This window comes from Onychostoma macrolepis, chromosome 08, assembly GCF_012432095.1.
Source record: "Onychostoma macrolepis isolate SWU-2019 chromosome 08, ASM1243209v1, whole genome shotgun sequence".
NCBI classification, from domain to species: Eukaryota; Metazoa; Chordata; class Actinopteri; order Cypriniformes; family Cyprinidae; genus Onychostoma; species Onychostoma macrolepis.
This window is the reverse complement of record NC_081162.1, coordinates 20959125-20981382: the sequence shown is the minus strand read 5'-3', so window position 1 is coordinate 20981382 and position 22258 is coordinate 20959125. Positions and strand designations below refer to the sequence as shown.

At 37.5% G+C, this 22258-nt stretch overlaps 2 protein-coding genes across 4 annotated transcripts; one reads left to right on the top strand and one right to left on the bottom strand.

The window, feature by feature from the left end:
- The first annotated feature begins 130 nt into the window (after nt 1-130).
- Nucleotides 131-6428, top strand: dnttip2 (deoxynucleotidyltransferase, terminal, interacting protein 2). Its single transcript, XM_058784481.1, has 7 exons — nt 131-290; nt 1853-4080; nt 4223-4361; nt 4565-4660; nt 5295-5459; nt 5657-5766; nt 5915-6428. Exons 1-7 carry the CDS (start codon nt 216-218, stop codon nt 6021-6023), a joined length of 2922 nt encoding a protein of 973 aa, XP_058640464.1. The 5' UTR covers nt 131-215; the 3' UTR covers nt 6024-6428.
- Nucleotides 6294-21587, bottom strand: spata6 (spermatogenesis associated 6). 3 transcript variants are annotated; one of them, XM_058784482.1, is made up of 13 exons: nt 21457-21587; nt 19713-19850; nt 19560-19608; nt 19411-19452; nt 18844-18968; nt 18549-18629; nt 16278-16496; nt 15303-15420; nt 14181-14221; nt 13972-14078; nt 12025-12121; nt 11124-11218; nt 6294-6624 (listed from the first exon to the last, which is right to left on the bottom strand). In XM_058784482.1, exons 1-13 carry the CDS (start codon nt 21544-21546, stop codon nt 6441-6443), a joined length of 1386 nt encoding a protein of 461 aa, XP_058640465.1. In that variant the 5' UTR covers nt 21547-21587; the 3' UTR covers nt 6294-6440. The 3 variants fall into 3 exon arrangements, with proteins under 3 accessions (XP_058640465.1, XP_058640466.1, XP_058640467.1); XM_058784483.1 differs by having other exon boundaries at nt 19725-19850; XM_058784484.1 differs by lacking the exon at nt 18549-18629.
- Between the last annotated feature and the right edge of the window lie 671 nt (nt 21588-22258).

Here is a 22258-nt window from a genome sequence, read left to right as displayed (position 1 = left end):
CTAACGCAAACTGAAGTTTTTTGTTTTTTTTCCATTAATGAATGTATAAATTAATTTTAATAGTGTCTCAAGACAGAAATCCATATCATTATTTGCAACTCACTCAACGCTCAAATCTGCACAGCGACGCTTTCCTGCATCGATTAGTCACGCCTGCGCATCCGGAGAACGCGTCTCGCAAGCGGAAGTGCATCTAACGTCATCATTGTGGCAAGATGGTGGCCACCAGGAGAGGAACACGCGTGGGCTCCCCTGTGAAAAATACTAGCGATGAAAACTCTGGATCCAAGGTATGTAGTAAACTTAGGTAGCAGGTAGTCTATATATTCTCCGGAAGCGCCAGTGTGTGCTTGTAATTGCAGTGTTGTATGTATTTTCGTGAAAAAATGAGTCGCCGCGTGTGTCCATACATGCCCGAGCAACTGTGGGAAACTTGTTGACTAACAAATTATTACGTTCGTATTCAAAAAGATAATGTCGTCCGTTCTGCATTCCTCTTCGACTTGAGAGTTATGCAAATAAATAAGACAGTTGTAGGCTGCATGTGTCGCTTTGGGCAGGAATTAGCAGGAAGTGTGATACTCCTCTGTTATGCACAACATCATGCCACCCCTACCACATATGTATACATAAATGATAATTATATTAGTTTTCTATAAAGTGACCATGACCTTTCATCCTTTCTGACAAAATATGTGGCAGTATTTGTCATTGGGTTCTAGCATTAATTCTATACCAGATAAAATGTCAGTTTATTAAATGTAAAAGTATTGCAGTCTTGGTGGGAAAGACAACATAACCCAGATTTGGTGTGATAAGTTAAATATTTTAAAAGTTAATTAATAAAACCTCATGCAACCTTTAAATTGTCAATGGTCAGTCCATCACTGAGCAATGCCTACTTTTATTTCTGTCATGATAGGTTTAATTTTGTTGTATAAATAAAGATTGAATAAATAAAGCCAACTTTTGTCAGGTCGTGTATGATTAGAATTGAACTTTTAGTGCATATCAACTAGAGCTGCACGATTCTGGATAAATTGAGAATCACTATTATTTTATTTTATTTTTTTGTCACTAATAGAGATCACGATTCTCCCATGATTCTGAACTAAACAAAATAATGTATGACAAACTATTATTACTGCAGTCTATTTAAAAGTGTTTAATTAATTTGAATGAATTATTAAACATTTTAATATATATGTATTTAAAAATATCTAATACATCAATTTTTAATATTAAAATTATAAAAAAGTGGTTTGAATGAATGATTTAATGACTCACTCATAAATAATTATCTTGTTTTGTTACTGGATGAATCAGTGTTTTTGAACGAATCTCTTGAAAGAATAATTCAATGACAAATACATTTTTAACAGTCACTTCTTGAACAACACACACATTATTTAAAGCGCAAATTACTTTCAAAAGGGGATTTGCTCTATTTTGATTGTTGCCACAGACATCAATGTTTAGGCTATATCAGAACTATAAGCTTTCATCCCAGAATTTCTGTGTTAATATGAATAACTGTAAGACCAAAATAATACTGTGTAGTTGAAAAGACTTTTTGTTTGTGAAGTTTCTTACCCAAACATGGTAAATGTCTGCTCTCTGTGTCAGCAGCAGCGCGAATGCAGATTTGGATGATCCGGTATGATTTTTACAAAGGTTTAATAGACACGGACGAATCGTTGTCATTTAAAAATGGGATCGCATGGGTGTTTGAATCAAGATTGTGATCTTTTAATGATGAACCATGCAGCTCTAATATCAACTCAAATGTCTGTAACATTATGCTGATAAGGAATCCTCAAATAATCTGAAAAAAATATTCTTGTTCTCACAGCAGCCTACTCCCTCGACCAGAAGAACACAGCGCAGAACGCTAATGGAGGAAAACCAGTCCCACTCTGAACTTGCAGGGGACTCCCAGCCAGATGAGCCAAAGGACGACAGTACTGCCTCTTCCTCAGTAACTAGAAGATCCACACGTCTCCTTGCTGACAAAAAGGAACCAAACTCTACCAATGAAGCTGATGTGTCTGAGTCAGAGTCCTGCTGCTCTCTAGTTTCTGATGTGCAGGCAACACCCAGAACCCGACGGAGGACTGCAGTCAGGGAAAAGCCCATTGTGCAGGACGAGGCATCCGAAGTTGAATCCTGCTCGTCTGAGGTGTCTGTGACCCGTTCTCGCAGAACTCCACGCAACCTGAGGAAACATGTTCTGACTTCAGCGGCTACAAAGGATGCCACAAAGAATGATGATGATGATCCCTCAGGGGCCGAGTCCTGCAGTTCTGCTGTATCGGTCACTACAGCTATGAACACTCGTCGGATAACAAGGAGCCATCGGAAGTCTGCTGTTCCTACTACAGAAGCAGATTCATCTGAACCAGAGTCATGCTCCTCCAGCGTTTCTGGCCTTCGTGGCTCTGTGGTCCGCAGATCTGCTCGAAACCAGAAGGTCAAACCGACTGAGCCCATCCCTTTGAGCTTTGAGGAAACCACAGACACCCCTTCTTCTCCAGTGTCCAAGAAGAGAGGCCGTAGGCACAAAACAGGAGTCGACGAGGAAAATGAGTCAGATGGATGCAAGTCTGGTCCCAGCATGAGTCCGTGGAGATCCACCAGGCGTCAACCCAAACCTGGTGAATCAGATTCAGAATCAGTAGCTACTGATGTCTGCAATTCTCAGGGGAGCCCAAGCCCTCAAAGAGGAAGGGGGACTCCTTGTAGTAGCCGAACTGGGTCTGCTAGTAGTACCCGTGCGGTTCCTGTAACCAGGGCAAGAAGTAAAGCAAAAGTGAATTCTGATGTAGGTGACCCCATTACAACTGCTGTTGCCATGCCTGAGGAATGGGGTGAGGAGCTTGAACCTCATACTGAAAGTATCCCAGTACCTGATGGAGATAAAGCTGAAGACACAGAACAACTGGATATCACTGTGGTCATGGACACCAGTGAAGCTCAAGAGTGCACCATGATTGAGGAGGGATCTGAAGATATCACTGTAGTTCTTGATCAGGATGAGCCCATCGAGATGCAGGAACCCCAGAGCATCTTGCAAGATGTTGAGGTGGTGGAGGACAGTGCAACTGAAACTCTGACACTTCAAGAAAAACCTGTGGCTGAAATTTCTGCTACACCATCTGAAGAGCCTGGAGATGTTGCCATGGAAAATGATGAGCCAGAGTTTGTGGAGACAAGCCATGTTGTAGAAAATCAAACATGTTCTGAGCCTTTGAAGGAGGATATGGCAGAAGATCCTAAACCAGCTGTGGTTGAGGAGGCCATTGAGGAGCTAACATGTTCTGAGGCTGTGAAGGTGGATACGATAGAAATTGTGGCAGAAGATCCTAAACCAGCTGTGGCTGAGGAGGCTATTGAGGAGCAAACATGTTCTGAGCCTGTGAAGGAGGATACGATAGAAATTGTGGCAGAAGAGCATAAACCAGCTGTGGTTGAGGAGGCTATTGAGGATCAAACTTGTTCGGAGCCTGTTAAGGAGGATGTGGTAGAAACCACCCTAGAAGATCCTGTACCAACTGTGGTTGAGGAGCATGAGAACAAGGTTGAGTGTGAAAAGAAAGGTGTAATCGTTTATGAGGAAGCTAATGACACCATTAAGACAACTGAAAACGATTCTGTAACATTGAATGACCTTGAAGGCCCTTCTACAAGCTCACACACTGAACCAAATTTGATCACCACAGAGGAAACATCTAAGAAAACTCTACCCCAGAAAAAAATGATCAGTTTACTCGATAGCAGTGAGGATGAAGACAGTGCTGATGAAGGTCTGCCTTCAGAGGAGGAAGGTTGTTCAAAGAAAGCTGAAGATGTGCGGCGTGAAAACGATGTGATGTGCCCTGATGGAAATCAGGTGTCAGAAAAACCAGAGGCACTCGGTAACGGACTGTTTGTCATAGACACTAAACCTGGACTACGGTCTAAGAAACGGTTTTATGTTGATGCCAAGCAAACCGAGGAACAGGATGAGGAGGATTTTGTTGATGAGGAAGGAGATGACGATGACGAAGATTCAAAAGTGCTGTTCACTTCCAAAAAGCCTCTGTAATTTTTTTTTTTCTTCTCCTATTGTATTGATTTTTAAATATTAAAAATGTTTAAATATTTTTAAGTCTTCAATAAATATTTACATGTGATGTTTCAATTATATTTAGTCTGAAATGTCAAACTGTTTTTTCTCGCTCAGGATACAGCTATCTAGTGCCATTGACACAGGTCTGAAAATGAAGGAACTTGGTGGTTTATACATCAGTTTTGATGGCAACAAGCCAAAGAGTCTTTCCAACAGTTCGAAAGCCCAGAATGACCTGAACAATCCGGATGAGGTAAATAATAATAATTAACTATTCTAGATGAAACATTGACTATATTAGTAATTTTGAATTGTGATATTTCGCAATATTCCTTTTTTAGTATTTTTTTTATTTTTTTTATCATAAGCATTTCAAAACATTTTTAAAACATTTCATGGAGATGTTAATGCTTATTGAAGCTAAAGAGCATGACAAATGTTGTATTCATTTTGTAGTTGCTGAAGAAGAGTGTTATCGTTCCGGATTTTGAGAAAAAAGATGCTGTGCCACCATACAGTGAATCAAAGCATGCTGCTAAACTCAAGCGCAAGGTGGGTACGCCAGTTCATGAACAAATGGATGGTCTTACATTTTGTGTCTCCTTGAAGGAAAGCAGTTATAGTTTTTAACTTTTATTAATTCATCTTGAAAACTTAAACTATCTTTTGAAAGTTTGTGGTCAGTAAAAAAAAAAAAAAAAATTTTAAAGGAGTTTAATACTTTTGAGCAAGAATGTGCTTGAAAACAAAGACATTTATAATGCTACAAAAGAGTTCTATTTAAAAAATGTATCATGGTTGCTACAAAAAAATATGTAACTGTTATATAAGTGTTTACAACAGTACATTAGAATGATTTCTGAAGGATCATGTGACACTGGAGTAATGGCTGCTGAAAATTCAGCTTTGCCATTGCAGGAATAAATTACATTTTAAAATACATGAACATAGGAAAGTAATTTTAAATTGTAATATTTCTCAAAAATACCTTGGTGAGATAAAAACTTAGAAACAACAGTGTATGTCACTTTAAATCTTCAATACTCAAGAAATGTTTCTGGCAATAACTCAAGTCATTATAGCGCTAGTGTTAACAAGTAAAGTTTGAAATTCTCATGATTTTGATTACATCAGGGTTTTATAAGCAATGTACTAATCTTATTTGTATGATATTTTTCATATACAGGCGGAAAGAGAAAAGACAACTGGTGATGGCTGGTTCAACATGAGAGCTCCTGAATTAACAGAAGAGCTCAAAAATGACCTGAAGGCACTCAAGATGCGCTCCGCTATGGACCCAAAGCGCTTCTACAAGAAGAATGACAGAGAAGGACCTCCCAAGTACTTTCAGGTTGGTTGGGAAGTCTTTATCAGCAACAGACTTTTCTACTGAAACAACTTTTCAAAAAGCCATTGTTCCTTAGACAAAACAAAAAAAATGGTGAAAACAAAAATGAGAATGGTTATCAAAATACTGACGTTTAAAGAAAGCAGACGATGGCATATTGTTCTATTCTTTAGAGTAAAGCTTTGCTCTTTTTGTTTCAGGTTGGTACAGTGGTTGACAGCCCAGTAGACTTTTATAGTTCAAGAATCCCTAAGAAACAAAGGAAAAGGACCATGGTGGAGGAGCTGCTTGCAGACGCAGAGTTTAGAAGGTAAGAAATCTGTGGCTGATTAGCTTTATGGAGTAAGCTGTGATGAATGATTTGTATTCATGATAATGGGCTTTTATTATAGATTGTTCTCACTATTGTTTTAAATTAATTGTCATGTACTTAAATACCTCTTTTCTTCTCTTTTCAGCTATAACAAAAAGAAATATCAAGAGATCATGGCAGAAAAAGCAGCACAGGCTGCTGGCAAGATGAACAAAAAGAAGCACAAGTTCCATAAAAAGAAAATGAATAAATAATTTCATAAGGCAAATCAGTTTTTTTCCTCTTTCCTGAACAGGAATTGTTTAGCCTTTGTAAATAAGGCAACTATATATATATTTTTTAGTGGATTATTGAAAAGGCATTTTTAGTGTTGTAATCATATGCATTGCATGTAAAAAAAAAAAAAATGCAACTTGTACAGAGAAAATGATTTTATACTTTTTAGAGTTTTTCTAAAATGGATTGAGATTGGCTGACTGATTACACCTCTGTGGAGTGACGACAAATCAAGTCTGAAGCAAGTGTACTGTTGTGTTTTTTGTTTTACTAATGCTGTTATCATTATGGAAGTTAAAAAAAAGTATATAAAATCTTGTCAAACTCCCACCACCCATACTGTTTTCCTGATTTGAGTTACCAGACATATGCAAAACATTAAATGACTGATATGATCACTGTGTCCAGGTGCTTTGTCCACTGTGTCTTGTCTCTGATGCGTTGCTGTAAAGGTTCTTGTAGATTTTGCTCAAACTGTCCTCAAACACAGCTCTGTGGGGCTTTCCTGTGTACACAGCCTCTCTATCAGTCCAGAATGTTCCGTTGTCTAAATGAACGGATGGTTCTCCGGGAATAAGCCTGCAGTATGGACAGGACACAACATTTATGGAAGGTCAAATTAAAACTTCTTACTGTATTTTCCACTGGAAACTCAACTATGACAAGCTCACGTTTTCAAGGCCAACTAGAAATTGCTAAAAAAAAAAAAATTATATACACATATATAGTCAAAATAACTACATTCACAACAAACTATATTTTCAGATTAAATTCTATTTATTCAGACTTTTAATTATATATTCAGATTAACGTCTATAAATATATTCATGATTTTCATTTACATATTCCGTTTTTTTAAAATCGATTCAGACGTACATGTATCCATTATATATATTATAATAATTTTATTTGTAGTGCGCCTTTCTTACACTCAAGGCACTATATATTGCAACCTTCATGTATATATTCAGAATTATAAGCACATATTCACAATTTACATTTATATATTCAGGCTTAAAACTAGATACTCAGATCTACTATATATTGATGATTTACATTTTATATTACAATTTGTATCTATATATTCAGATTTTTAACTATATATTTGGATTTACATTTATATATTCACAATTTACAGAGACTGTATATAATTACACAGATTGTATAGAATTATTTCCAGTTTGGCACTTGATACACACACACGGCAAAAAAGAAACATCCTTATTTCTTAACATGCAAGTATTCAGATTTTTGTATTAATACAAGTTGAACAGCTGCAACATAAACTGAAAAATTTCAGATATCTGACGAACAAAAATGGAATAATGAGTTCCTGAACAAAGGGGGGTGTCAATATCTTGTCTGGCCATCAGCTGCTTTAGGTACTACAGTGTATCTCATTATCATGGGCTGCACCAAATTTGCTGGTTCTTGCTGTAATATGTAGACTCTTCAACCAAAGCACTTGCAAGTTTTAGCACAAGTCTGGGGGGACACATGGTTAAGGACGAATAGCTGTTCGTCCTGTCTCCCCGTAGCACTGTCTTAGGTATCATACAAACAAAGACATTGCAGTTTATTTATCTGGCCACATCTGCAGTAGGACTACAGCATGTTACAGGTTTTCTCAGTCGCTTTGGTACATTTCTCAGATCAGAAATGAAATTCTCTAAACTACCTGTTCAACCTTCACATCATCTAGTCACTTGTGCACATCATAAAAGCAGTTTCTCATTCTTTTGAATAAGTTGCGATTGCTTTGGTACATTCATGCAATTGATTATGTACATTTGTCTGCAGTTTCCTAAATTATCAGTTGCTAAAGACATGTTTTATTAATATTATGTATTATATAGTTCTCTGTGCAATAGTCTCTTACCCCTCAAAACATCCAGTCATTAGTTCAACATATGAGTCATTAAAGCTAGTAATAAAATCTAGTTTTCATAAACTATCAAGCATATTTTCTACACATTTCTATTAGTCTTTTTGTGAATTTGCCATGAATTGTGCAGGTGAATCTTGACTTTCACTAATGGAGAGAATGTAGATCAATCAATGATAAACCAGTTCTCTGAAATAGCTCAAAGGTGCATCTCATGAACCTTCAATTGGAAAGCATATATAGACAGAGGACAACACAAGAGTTACAAATTCTGATGATGGATGAACATCCAGGAAACAAACAGGGTCAACAGCTGAGAGGAAGAAGAGGAGTAAGGATGCGTGGAAGGGTACAGAGGCAAAACAGAGGAAGAGGCAGAAGAGGCGCATATCAGATGAAATAAGGGCCACTATTGTAGACTATGTTGTCAATCATGGCCTTACAATGGCTGAGGCGGGTTGAAGGGTGCAGCCAAATATTGGGAGATCGAACGTATCCTCAATAATTAAAACATTTTACAGTTAAACAGTGTCTTTCAATCAATATCCCACATACAGTATTGTGTAAATTTGTACTGAAATGGATATATGGCATACATAAGTGCAGCCTTCTGTATTTCAATACAGTAACTGTCATCCAAACTGTTGCCATAGTTCACATCAGGTAATACTAACAGAGTGCACTGTTATATAGACAACATGACTAAGCATTTTGACTATCTTGTTTGTGAACAATGACTTTTCATTCTGACGGCACTGATATGTTCATTGACATAAATACTTACTTTTGAGAGATGAACTAAAGATTTTGAGTAAGTTACAGGCCTTTGCAGGAAATCCATTGCGTGGTGCTGTTTGTACAAATTGTTTTGAGAAATGCACATACTTCTTTGCAAAAATTAATGATGATTCGAGAAATGCACCAAAGCGACTGAGAAAAACTAACACAGGTGAGCAGGGACCCTGGACATATATCTTCTGCTGTTTTTCAAGAGTCTTACTGCTATTGTAAGGCATTGTAATGGTGTAATGGTTTCGGTTGATTGACAGGGAGACCCATCATACTCCCACGTGCATCTAAAAAAAGCCTTCGCTTGATCCTTTTCGGTTAAACCTCAGTGTTGCTGGACAAATCTGATTGTCTATTTCCTCTAAGGGATCTTTTGTAAATTTTGAAAAAGGGATGAAAACATGTGTGTGTATGTGTGTATTTATTAGTGCTGTCAAACAATTAATCGCGATTAATCACATCCAAAATAAAAGTTTTTGTTTGCATAATATAAAGTATGTGTGTACTGTGTATACTTATAATGTGTATATAAATACACATACAGTATATATTTATATTCATATAATTTATGTCATATACAGGTGCTGGTCATATAATTAGAATATCATCAAAAAGTTGATTTATTTCACTAATTCCATTCAAAAAGTGAAACTTGTATATTATATTCATTCATTACACACAGACTGATATATTTCAAATGTTTATTTCTTTTAATTTTGATGATTAGAGCTTACAGCTCATGAAAAATATTACTTAAGACCAATACAAAGAAAGGATTTTTAGAAATCTTGGCCAACTGAAAAGTATGAAAATGAAAAGTATGAGCATGTACATCACTCAATACTTAGTTGGGGCTCCTTTTGCCTGAATTACTGCAGCAATGCGGCGTGGCATGGAGTCGATCAGTCTGTGGCACTGCTCAGGTGTTATGAGAGCCCAGGTTGCTCTGATAGTGGCCTTCAGCTCATCTGCATTGTTGGGTCTGGTGTCTCTCATCTTCCTCTTGACAATACCCCATATATTCTCTATGGGGTTCAGGTCAGGCGAGTTTGCTGGCCAATCAAGCACAGTAACACTATGGTCATTGAACCAGCTTTTGGTACCTTTGGCAGTGTGGGCAGGTGCCAAGTCCTGCTGGAAAATGAAATCAGCATCTCCATAAAGCTTGTCAACAGAAGGAAGCATGAAGTGCTCTAAAATTTCCTGGTAGATGGCTGTGTTGACTGTGGACATCAGAAAACACAGTGGACCAACACCAACAGATGACATGGCAGCCCAAATCATCACAGACTGTGGAAACTTCACACTGGACTTCAAGCAACATGGATTCTGTGCCTCTCCACTCTTCCTCCAGACTCTGGGACCTTGATTTCCAAATGAAATGTAAAATTTACTTTCATCTGAAAAGAGGACTTTGGACCACTGAGCAACAGTCCAGTTCTTTTTCTCCACAGCCCAGGTAAGATGCTTCTGACGTCGTCTCTGGTTCAGAAGTGGCTTGGTAGCCCTTTTCCTGAAGACGTCTGAGCGTGGTGACTCTGGCGTTTTAATGTTTCAGCGTGGAGCGTGGCGTGAAGCTCTCACAAGTGTTTGAATCGGCTTTGCTTGACTGTATTCTCAAGCTTGCGGTCATCCCTATTGCTTGTGCACCTTTTCCTACCCAAATTCTTCCTTCCAGTCAACTTTGCATTTAATATGCTTTGATACAGCACTCTGTAAACAGCCACACCTTTCAGTAATGACCTTCTGTGACTTACCCTCTTTGTGGAGGGCGTCAATGTTCGTCTTCTGGATCATTGCCAAGTCAGCAGTCTTCCCCATTATTGTGGTTTCAAAGAACAAGAGATACCCAGAATTTATACTGTAGGGATGGTCATTTATTCAAACTGAAATGTAAATATTCTAATATTTTGAGATACTGTAAGCTCTAATCATCAAAATTAAAAGAAATTAACATTTGAAATATATCAGTCTGTGTGTAATGAATGAATATAATATACAAGTTTCACTTTTTGAATGGAATTAGTGAAACAAAACAACTTTTTGATGATATTCTAATTATATGACCAGCACCTGTATAAATCTTTTAATATACTGTATAAACATAACTTTTTTCTTAAATATATACATGCATGTGTGTGTATTTATATATACATAAATATAAACATATGTTATGTAATATATGTTATGTAAACAAAAACTTTTATTTTACACACACACACACACACACACACACACACACACACACACACACAGACACACACACACACACACACAGTACATACATATTATATATATGTATATATATAAATATATAAATGGATGTATATCACCCAAAGAAATATTATTTAAATTTTAATTTAAACTAGAAATCCTAAACTGTTTGAAATGAGGCGATGTTTACCTGGCCTGTGGTAGCCGGCTGTCAATCACTGAGTCACAGTGGGTGGAAACATGTGAACTCTGTCTGACCCCCTCCTCCTCCTCACTCTCTTCATCCTGACAACACACACACACACACACACACACACACACACTTTAGTCATGAAAATATTCAAATCATTATCACTAAATAATGCAATAAACCAATGTTTAATTTTAATATGGTGAAATTAGCACAAAGATATGCAGCGTTGCCGAATATCCCAAACTAATTAATTTTTTTCCAAAATCTGCTAATGCAATAAGAGTGAAACTCTCATAAAAGCAAATCCTTTGAACTGCTTGATTAAAACTCTCAAAAATAAATCCCAGTCCTTCTCTCTTTTTAACTCTGGAGTGGATTACACAGTTCCCTTCTCGAGCTGGGCTTCAGCCACGCAGCGCTTGGCACCCAACTGTGCCACTGTGGCATCTCTTCTCTCTCCTCTATCTGTAAAAGATGAGCCTGTAACGACAGCCGTCAGCCTGCAGACCTTACTCCCAGTGAACAAGCGCTCCTTTTTTCCTCTAAGGGAGGATTTGGGGAAGCTTTAGAGTAATTAGAACTCTTTCGCTTTTCTTTCACGTCAGGGTGTTCCAGCGAAACACGGCGTGGGCGGTGATGCGTTTAAGCGGCCCACGACTCGAGCGAACAGAAAGAATGAGCACGTAAGGTGATTACCTCGTTCACTTCCTGGAAGACAGTGGCGGCACATCCTGACACAATGGATGTGAAGAACACAGAGCGCTTGACAGAATCAATGGAGGACATTTGAAACACTGACATGTGCCGTAATGAGTGTTTTGGAGATTGCTTTTGCATGGGTTAACGTGCGCATTTAATGACAGCATTACATGCAGTTGCGATCTCAGGAGAGACGTACAAAAGAAAGCTTGCAGCGGGGTCCATGGATGTTTAGAATTCTCTGCACTCGTTTGTGGATCTCCTCTGACTGTGAGGGACTGGATGAACTCTGGAAGCTGCAGGAAATGGAAAACAACAGGACTGAAAATACAAATCAAAGGAACGAAGTCTTCAACCAAATATGAAAAATGAAGTCTTGGAATTTCACAAGAAAATCAATTACAAAGGACTGGTTAGAGGCAACAACTATAATGAATTTGCACAAACTAATATTTACTGTAGTATTATTATTATTTTACATTTTTAATTGTTTTAAATGTATATATGTATATGTATATATATATATATATATATATATATATATATATATATATATATATATAATATTAAATAAGTATTTATTTTAAGTATATTATTTAAAATTAAATATCTATCATTTTAAATATAAATAATTAAAAAATTATATTATATATAAAGTTTTTTTTTTTTTAATGTACATACAAATCATGTTTCATATATTGCATATATTGTATATATGTAAGAATAAAAAAAGTCTTAAATTAAGAATAAAAATTAAGTTGAAAAAAAATGAAAAAACAAATACTGAAATAAATACCAACAATACCAGCTCAAACCACTAGTCTGTGCTATCACCCTTACATTGGAGCTCTGGCATCTTGGGAAATACTTGTAAATTTCAGACCAGTTAAATCATGAAGTTAAATCACAAATGCACATACAGAGACATTTATCTCCAGCCCTGTAGCAAATGCTGATATTTTCTTTTTATGCATCTAAATATGCCACAAGAGAGAAGCTCAGATGAGGAATTACCCAAACATTTGAGCTGTGTCCTTGGATTTACAATTTTAAAACCTGTGTGTGAATAAACTAGCAATATATTATTAACGCACCGAGCCTGTTAAAAAGATAGAAGAAGAGAATTAATTAGAATCTTTATTAAAAGGAATACAGAGGTAAAAAGACTGATCTGTATGAAAGGTCATGCATCACTGTGGTTCTTTATCTTCAACGGCCGTAACGCTGGACATCTTTATAATTACCATACAAGAAGGCCAGAGAGGGCCAGCCTGAACTTTAGAAAGCGTCGTTTCTTTCACTCCCCCCATCAGCAGCTCAAAAAGACGTGCCTGATCTCTCATTGTGCGAATCTGCGGAGCGAGCCTTAATCTCCAGGCCTGTGACTCCGGTCATGCTTTCAATTGACAGAATAGTATCACACATTTCCCTCTATTTACTCTCAAGACTTAGATTGTCTATTGATTTGAAATGTTTGCTCATGCCCCTGCGGAAAAGGCGCCGGCGGTAGAGAGACTAGCAAACAAACAAACAAACATTTGCCGGTTTCGCAGCTGATGTTCAGATCAATGACAAGGGTCTCTCGGAATTTATTAAACTGTGCGTCGGGTCAAACGCATTAGATCTCACTGAAGCCCAATCAATAGCATTTCCCCTTGTTTTCTCAGCAGCTTTCCCCCCCTTCTCATAAGTAATGAACAAACATGACCAAACATCAGATTCTGTCATTTGAAGGCGAGGCAGTAAATTCATCTTGTCTGTTGTGTGTGATCACAATATAGATTTGTGCAATGGACGCTCTGTTTACTGGGCTTTGTTTTTATGAGCCGCACATTTAGTCAATACAACGTAATTGGAAATTCATAGGAAAAGGACGAAGAGGTAGCACTTTTAGTTTTGCTCACTGCACGTTTGTAGGTTTGAGAAAAATGCATATCATAAAATATGGATTTTAGGAAAAGCACGAGCATGACATATAATAAACAAATGGAAGGATAAGAAAGTATAAAGCTTCTGTATGTTGGTCCTAATGAAAAAACAAATCAATTCAATCAGAAAATCGAATAGTCTGAGAAGAACAAAGATGGTCTGTGTTAAATCACTTTGCAGCAAATGTAGTAAATACAGTATAGGATATTAAACATACCGTTCTTTCAGGGAAGAGCGGGTCAGGACTAGACTCTGACCTCTGAACGTGCTGGACACAGGGGTGGAGTGATCTTTGGGGGAACTTCTGGCTGCTTGCATGGATGACTTCCCAAGAGATATAGTGGAGAAAACAGTGTCAGAATAGGCAATGATTCCTGTACATTCATTAATCTCTAATTAGTTAAAATCAAGCACTTTGTAACTTACATGTGAGGGCTTTGATCTGAAACTTCCAAGGAGAGAGGGATCTAGAGGGAAAATATGGTAAAATGCATCTGATAATACTTTATGATCAGTAATTGATTGAAATACCCAAAAGGATTTAAAAGGATAGCTCAACCAAAAATGAAAATCATTTACTCACCAACATGTCACTCCAACCTGATTTTTTTCTTCTGGAGAACACAAAAGAAGCTACACTACTGTTCAAAAGTTTGGGGTTGGTAAGAGTTTTTAAAAAGAGTTTTTTTTTTTTAAAGAAGTTAAATGCTCACTAAGACTCCGTTTAATTGATCAAAACAGTAAATTAAATACTTTTAAATTGATTTCTAATATAGTATATATTTAAATGCAATTCCTGTGATAAAGAAGTTGAATTTTCAGAGGCCATTACTACAGTCATCAGTGTCACATGATCCTTCAGAAATCATGCCAATATGCTAATTTGGTGCTCAAGACATTTATTGTTATTAATGTTGGAAAACAATTGTGCTGCTTAATATTTTTGTGGAAACTGATGTTTTTTTCAGGATTCTTTGGCAAATAGAAAGTTTAAAAAACAATTATTTGAAATAGAAACCTTTCACAATACTGTTTTTACTGTCACTTTTGACCAATTTAGGCTTTGTTTCACAGACAGGGCTTAGACTAAACCAGGATTAGGCCATAGTTCAATGAGGACATTTAAACAATTTTTATAAACGTGCCTTAGAAAAACAAAAAAACATTAGTGGTGTCCATCTTGAGACAAAACAAAGGCATTGATATATTTTAAAATCGATCAGTGCAAGTTCCTTTCAGTTGAAACAGCTCAGACTTACATTTTAGTCTGGGACTAGGCTTAATCCTTGTCTGTGAAACCAGGGGATAATGTGTGTCCCAGCCGAGTATTAATAAAAAGTATTAATTTCTTTTGAACAGCAGTGTCTTTTCAAGATCTGTTTTTGTCCATACCAGTCCATACAAGTCAGTCAGATCCAAAACAACACTGGACCCCATTTTTCAAAATATTTTAATTTGCAAAAGAAAGTCATACATGACCCATTTGGAGGGACATGAGGATGAATAAATGCACAAATAGATATGTAAAAACACAAATATCATAGTGACCTGTATGGTCTGTGGTGTAACTCCGTGATTGCAGACGTAGGGGGCTTCTTTTAGGAGAAGACTGAGATGTAAGACACATGGAGGTTTCCATCAGCGACGTGTTTGGGCTTCGGGGCACCTGCAAACAGAAGATGCAATCAGCTACATTGCCCATTAAAAGATAAATACTCGCTCATCTCTGATTTAGCAGGTGAAGCGACGTGCATCAACACTCCATTGACACACAGAGCATTGATTATTCAAATGAATTTGACTTTCATTTCAGAGTTAATCACTTTTCTAGGAAGGTGAAAGTGAGGAGAGAAACTTCAGAGGGAAGTTACTCAGATTCAGGTGCCCGTGTATAAACTCAACTCTCAGACTTCAATTAGTCCATTCGAACTTCATTTAAATAGTAAAGTGACCAAGCGAGTTAATGAAACGAGCTATTTCGTTTTCATGCAAAACAAGTGTGCCGACTTTAAACACACATAAACTGAACGGGCTAATCTGCTGAAATAAGAGGGAAGAATTTGCTAATCACGGCCTGACTCTTAATTACTTAGGTTAATTGTAGCCTGGGGATTTTCTTTGAAAAGGCTACCCACTTTTTAAAAGGCCTGTGACAGAAAATGCCATGATGATATCAGACACAAATCCAAAAGCTGCCTTTTATACCGTGACAGCTTTGATATTTGCACCCCAGGATGTACTGTTGTTTTAGAAAACACGGAAAAGAAACAAGAGGGAGAATTTATGCTTTCACTTCAGTCACGAAAACGAGTAAAGATTTTGACATGGCTGTCTGTCTCCTGTAATCAACGCCCTCAGAGAAGAAATACTGCAATTCACCTGTCAAGCTTAAAAATAAGTGCATACATGTTAATAACATGCAGTTGACCTGAGATAACGTTCCGTGTCACAGTGATCATTAATCAAAGATGAAAAGCAACAATAAACTCTGCTTGTATTGTTTCATCAGTCAATCTGACCCACCACGAACGGAGCCTGAGGGACCGTCTCTTTTTTAAAAGTGTGGGGCCCCAGTTTGAGATGGCTGAGTCGTTGTCTGGCCTCCTCAGACAGCTGACACATCTTGCGGTGGGTGTAGGGTGAAGGAGCATGGCTTTGGGATGCCACCGTTGGCTTTTTGTATCCACAGGATGGCGCTGTGTCTGGCTTCTTCTTCTTTGAGTTTGCAGGGCAAGTTCTGGACTGGATAGGAACAAAGACTTCACTGAATTATTCACTGAATAGAATTCATAGTTGTAGTGTAATCATTAACTGAAATTAAAACTAAAACTATTACAAAAAAGTTTGTGGTAATGAAATGAAATATAAATATTTCATGAAATGCATAAAAAAGTACTACAATTACTAAAATGGAAATAAAAATAAATTGAAGCTAAATAGAAATATTAAAAATGAGAACTAATAAAGATGACAAACGCACATAAAACTCAACGTAACTAAAATGTAAACTAAAATTATTATTTTTTTAATAAATACTAAAATATACATAAATAATAAAAAAATAACACTAATAGTTGTACACGAAACATGGCCAAAAATGATATTTTCTATAATATTTCAAAACTTTCAGAAGCAACAGAAAAATAACTACATTTGGTGAAGAAAATGTCAAGGGAATACCATATGGGTGGTTGCTAAGGTGCTCTATATGTTTATTAGCATATTGCAACACAGTTACTAAGGTGTTGTGTGGTGGCTATTCATGTCCGTAGCACAGTTAAACATTAGTGTTTAATGCTTAGGGTAAGGGGTTTGTTCAAATCCCTTACTACAAGCAATAATAACAGCGATGCCTTAGCAAGCACCAGTAATATTAATGCATGGCCTCTGTGTGTTTGGAAACAATCACTATTTTTCTGTCTGTTGCCACTAGTAACACAGAAATGACACTTCACCTTTGAAATAAAAAGGGAAAAGAAGATCCCAGAGGAAGAGAGTATAAGGTCACGCTTTATTGTAGTGATATTGCGAACGTCTTTCTGTTCGTACGGTGCTAATCCACTAATTTCCTTGTTATGTACACATGTAACCTGATGTAAACCTTTCCTCAGTGTTCCAATCTCACCTTTGCAGGCAAATGACTTCAATAACTCTAATCTCAGCTAACATAATTCTGAGCCCCAATAACTCTGTTCCTGCAGGCGCTGCCTGGGTAAATACGTTTTTAAAAATGTTAATTGCATTTGATGGCCGGTCCCAACCTAATATGATAATGGCATTACATGGATGTAAAAAACAACGATAATTTAAATGCTAATTGGAACATCCTGGCATATTAAGTCATTTTTAAAAAGCAAAGAAAGAAAAAAGTAAATCCTGATAGCGATTGCCGTTTGAAGAGTCGAGATTTAATGAAATTAAACTAAGTGGCTTTTTCTCCTTTTATTCTTCTCTCTCTCTCTCTCTTCTTCCTTTTTCTTTGGACGGAGGGACAAAGAGGCCGTTTTAAAGCAGGAGTCGCGCTTGTCTGATGTGATTAGTGGCTCGGCTGGTGTTGGTAATGGGAGATAAAGCCGGATGTCCTTGAAACAACAAAGCCAGCACCACAAGTAGCTTATTAAACAAGAAACAAGCACTGTTCAAATGCATGCAAATCACGCCGAGAAAGCCCGCTTTACAGAATGCCGTGTCAAGTCCGAACTAGAGACATCCACAAAGGGAGGACTCGCACATGAAACGGGCCCGACGAGACGGTCAACAGCAGAAGCCGTCTAACGAGGGTCTGAGAAACTTGACATGAAGGATGCGGACTCAATCAGCGATTCTAAACGGACCAAGAGGTCTGCGAGCAAGTAATGGAAGAAACAAATTGGACCGGTCGAGTCCAACTGATCAGCGCCGATCCGAGTAGAAACGAGCCAATTCTCTGTAATTACCTGCATGGTAAAAAGAACATCCTGGAAGGGGGCGTGAGGCCACTAGAAGGACAGCAGAAAGTGGCACAGATGGCAACAGACAGTTTGATTGACAGGGAGACCCATCATACTCCCACGTGCATCTAAAAAAAGCCTTCGCTTGATCCTTTTCGGTTAAACCTTAGTGTTGCTTTTCATTTAGCATCACAAATAATTGCTCTGTTCCAAAACATAACGAGCAGAAGCATCATACAGAAGCCATCGTTCCAGAAGCCAGACGCCTTCAAAGGCAGCTGCCTATGTAGGCAGCGGGCTAGCTTTTGGAACGGAGCAAATACCAGCTGCAATATAATGGCAATAACAAAAGCCCGAGACTCACAGACATGGCAGGCTGACCATGTTTCACATCACACTCCTCAATAATAGACGTCGTTGAAAACTCCACTTTGGGAGAGATTCCCTGAGGGAACGAGACAGGAGAGATAGAGAGCAGAAAAAACATCACAAAACTTTTCGAATGATGAAAAGACAGAGGGCAAATGCAGATAATAACACTCTTGGCAGATCAATTTACCAAAACAATCTACGTCTTCAAGCAAATAGCAGGAAAATGGGACCGGCTTTTAAGATGCATCAGAGATATGACAAAAACGCTGAGAGGAAGACACACGCACGGGGAAGGAGATGGATCTCTTCATCAGAATCTCTCTCTCTGGGCCGGGGCTTCTGGGAGTCAAACGAGGGCCTGGATACAGAAACTCCCGGGTGTCTTCTTCAAACGTGGCCAGGATCTCACCCTCTGCACAGTCAAATAAAAAGTACATGATGGAAAGGTGAATTCTGTCCGTTTTTCTTGACAGCTCTGGGTAATCAAGTTGTTTCGGGGTAATAAAGCTGTTTCTTTGCGTTTTAAAGCAATAACACAACAGGATCAGATTGTATGCAAAAAAATAATATCTCAGCACAAGAGACCTCTATTGAAAGCAGCATGATTTATGCACACTGTAATGAGAGTGCTCGGTCCAATAATGTATGTATTCCCCTGCTGATGTTGGTTAATTTTTGAAATTGTACTAGCAGGTCTGAGAATTTGGTCATTGCGTCAACAGCAAAAGCTGGAGCCTTCAATCAAAGCTGAGCTGAAATGTAATGTTTTCAGTTTACAGCGCCATGTTGGAGAACTCAATCTACAGCCTCAAATATCTGTCACTGTTACAGCTGGAATGAATGTGAGCTCTTACCTGGAGGAACGAGCTGAATGAGCTCTAAAGATGTTGTATCATCTGCAGCGGAGGAAAAAAAAAACATGATAGAAAGGTATATAAGTTTATTGATCTGAGGTTTATGAAAGAACACAGGACAAACTGAAGTCAGCCCAAAGGATTCTTACTTTCCAGATGCTCAGCTACAGTACCCGGGTCAACTGCTCCCACAAAGGTCTGTCGAAGAGAATGGAAGAGAAAACAAAATAAAAGAAATCAGATAGTAAGATAGCATGTGTCACAAGTTGAAATGAATCAACGACGTTTTAATAAAGTCTCGCCTTCACAAACACCATTTTTTCATGCAGCAGTAGAGGGAAAACTGGAGGAACACACTTGGACTTCTGATACTGGCCCATTATCCGAACACTCAAATAAATGTCTTCTTGGGATGGTAACACCACCCCTGGACATGTTATCTATAGGAGGAAAAACATTAACATGAGGTCATCTTACACCATATTTTATATCATTATATTTTACATTTACATTTATGCATTTAGCAGACGCTTTTATCCAAAGCGACTTACAGTGCATTCAGGCTATACATTTTTTTTATCAGTATATTTTACATTATCTTTCATGTACAATGCTGCTTCTTTGAGCTTTCTATTCATCAAAAAATCCTGAAAAAAAGGATCACAACTGCTGAAATGTTTCTTGAGCACCAAATCAGCATATTAGAATGATTTCTCAAGGATCTTATGACACTAAACATGTAATGGATGAACAAAATGTAGTTTTGCCATCACATTTTAAAATACATTAAAATAGTTATTTTAAATTGCAATAACAGTTCACAATATTACTGTTTTTAGTCTATTTTTATTCAAATAAATGCAGATTTGAAAAATCTCTTAACATGAAAAAAAAATAAATCTTACCTATAGAACTTCTGATTTGACAAAAACCTACATATTACTTACCGTATTGACCCGAATATAAGACGATGTTTTTTTCTTGGAAATACATCTGAAAAAACGCGGTCGTCTTATATTCAGGGTCTAGACTTTGACATGTCAGTAATACACCCACAACAATAGGTGACGCCAAAAACGCATAAAACGAGTGTGCCATGAAATATGTAATGTAATGTGTGTTGTGAAGATCGCGAGTGAAAACAAAAGACAAAAGAAAAGCTTACAACGGCACCAGTCGCGAATGTCATGTTAGACTGATGGGACCAAACTTCCTCTGTAACGTTAAGTGATTTTAAAACATAAGACAGTACCCAGATTTGAAGACTACAATAAGATTTCACTTCTACTGTTAATACAATTTTGGTAGACTACTATGAGATGGATAGCCTAAATGTTATATAATTCATATGGGCTACCTGTTATTTTTATGGTATATCAAAAAGTGTATGTTTTTCAGTGTCATTGTTGGTACATTTTACCAGTATTTACCATACTTTCAAAACAAAAATTAAAATAAGAAAAATATGCAATAAGAAAATAATTTAAGGTACGTCTTATATTCGGGTCAATACGGTAATTAATATCCACTGATTTTCATTCCACATTGTCTTGCCTATCTCCGAATATAAAGCAACAACTTCCTCTTCCTAGTCACACTTTAATGTGAATGTCTGAAGAGTGATCACTTTGATTACAGTATTAAAACAATCATCAAAAATTCCTGCACATCAGAAGATAATTTCTCTTATATTCATGATGCACTAACGTTATATGAAAAACAAAAGCTGTCTGAACCAAAAATCTACAAGATGCTAACAGCTTGTCTGAAAATGAAGTAGTTTGCATGTGCATTGCTTTTAATAAACACATCGGAGGCTGGAATGAATGCAGGAGAGTTTATAATTATGTTTCTGCTCGTTGCAGTATTTGATTGATGGCTGATGGACTGACTGACTGACTGACTACTGCACATCCGTGGTACAGTAGCAACTTGTTGCTAACAGTATGCTAACACGGAAACTTCTATCATAACACACGCAAACGGGAATATTTGTGTTGTTGTTGAGCGAAAAAGGCAGAATGGGACGCGGGCTGATGTACTTACAGATTGGATATCCACCTCGAGAGTGCATTTTAGCGCTTTTTGTCGCATTTGTGAAGCTGAAGGCTTCTTGGGCGGCGTCATTCCGCCCATGTTTTTAAACTTGGTTGCTATGACAACAGCCCAAGCGACCACTGCTGTGAAACTGCGAGGAACTGACGACACGATCAAGTGACTAAATGACAACAAATTCAAATCTTTAAAATAAATGTAGAAATAACAATTGTTTTTCAAAGGCGGAAGGCAGAAGTTTAGCTAAAGGCTAGAGTGTTCAACACTCCCTAAAACAATAGTCTAAAAAATAGAAAAAGTTGTAAAAGTTAAAATAAATATAAAATATGAAAACTACAGCTGCTGTAGTTTTAATAAAAGTGAAATAGATATTTTTTCATAAACCAAACAAACAATTGTTGGATGCTGAAGAGCCAACCCAAGATCTGTGTCAACTCTGTCAAAAGTGAATCTTGTAAAGATTTGTTAAGAAAATGCACAATTATGAGTGTTTGGTCCTAAAAACAGCTGCACTTCAAGTCTTGAGGGGCCAGGAGTGATTTGACACACAAGGACACATTCAGACACAGGAATTTGAAAAGTAATGACTATTTTTGAATACGTAGGGTGAAGGGAAGTAGAAATGCCTAAAGGTGGGGTGACATTAGTTCACTAAGTCTCAGTTTTAAGCTGCTTATAATGATGTTCAATAAGAATCTGCCCTCGAAGTGAACCATCCCACCGCCAGTGCTGAGAGACAGACCTCACAGAGAATCACAGAGGCCAGTTAACTTGTGCACAGGAATGGACCATG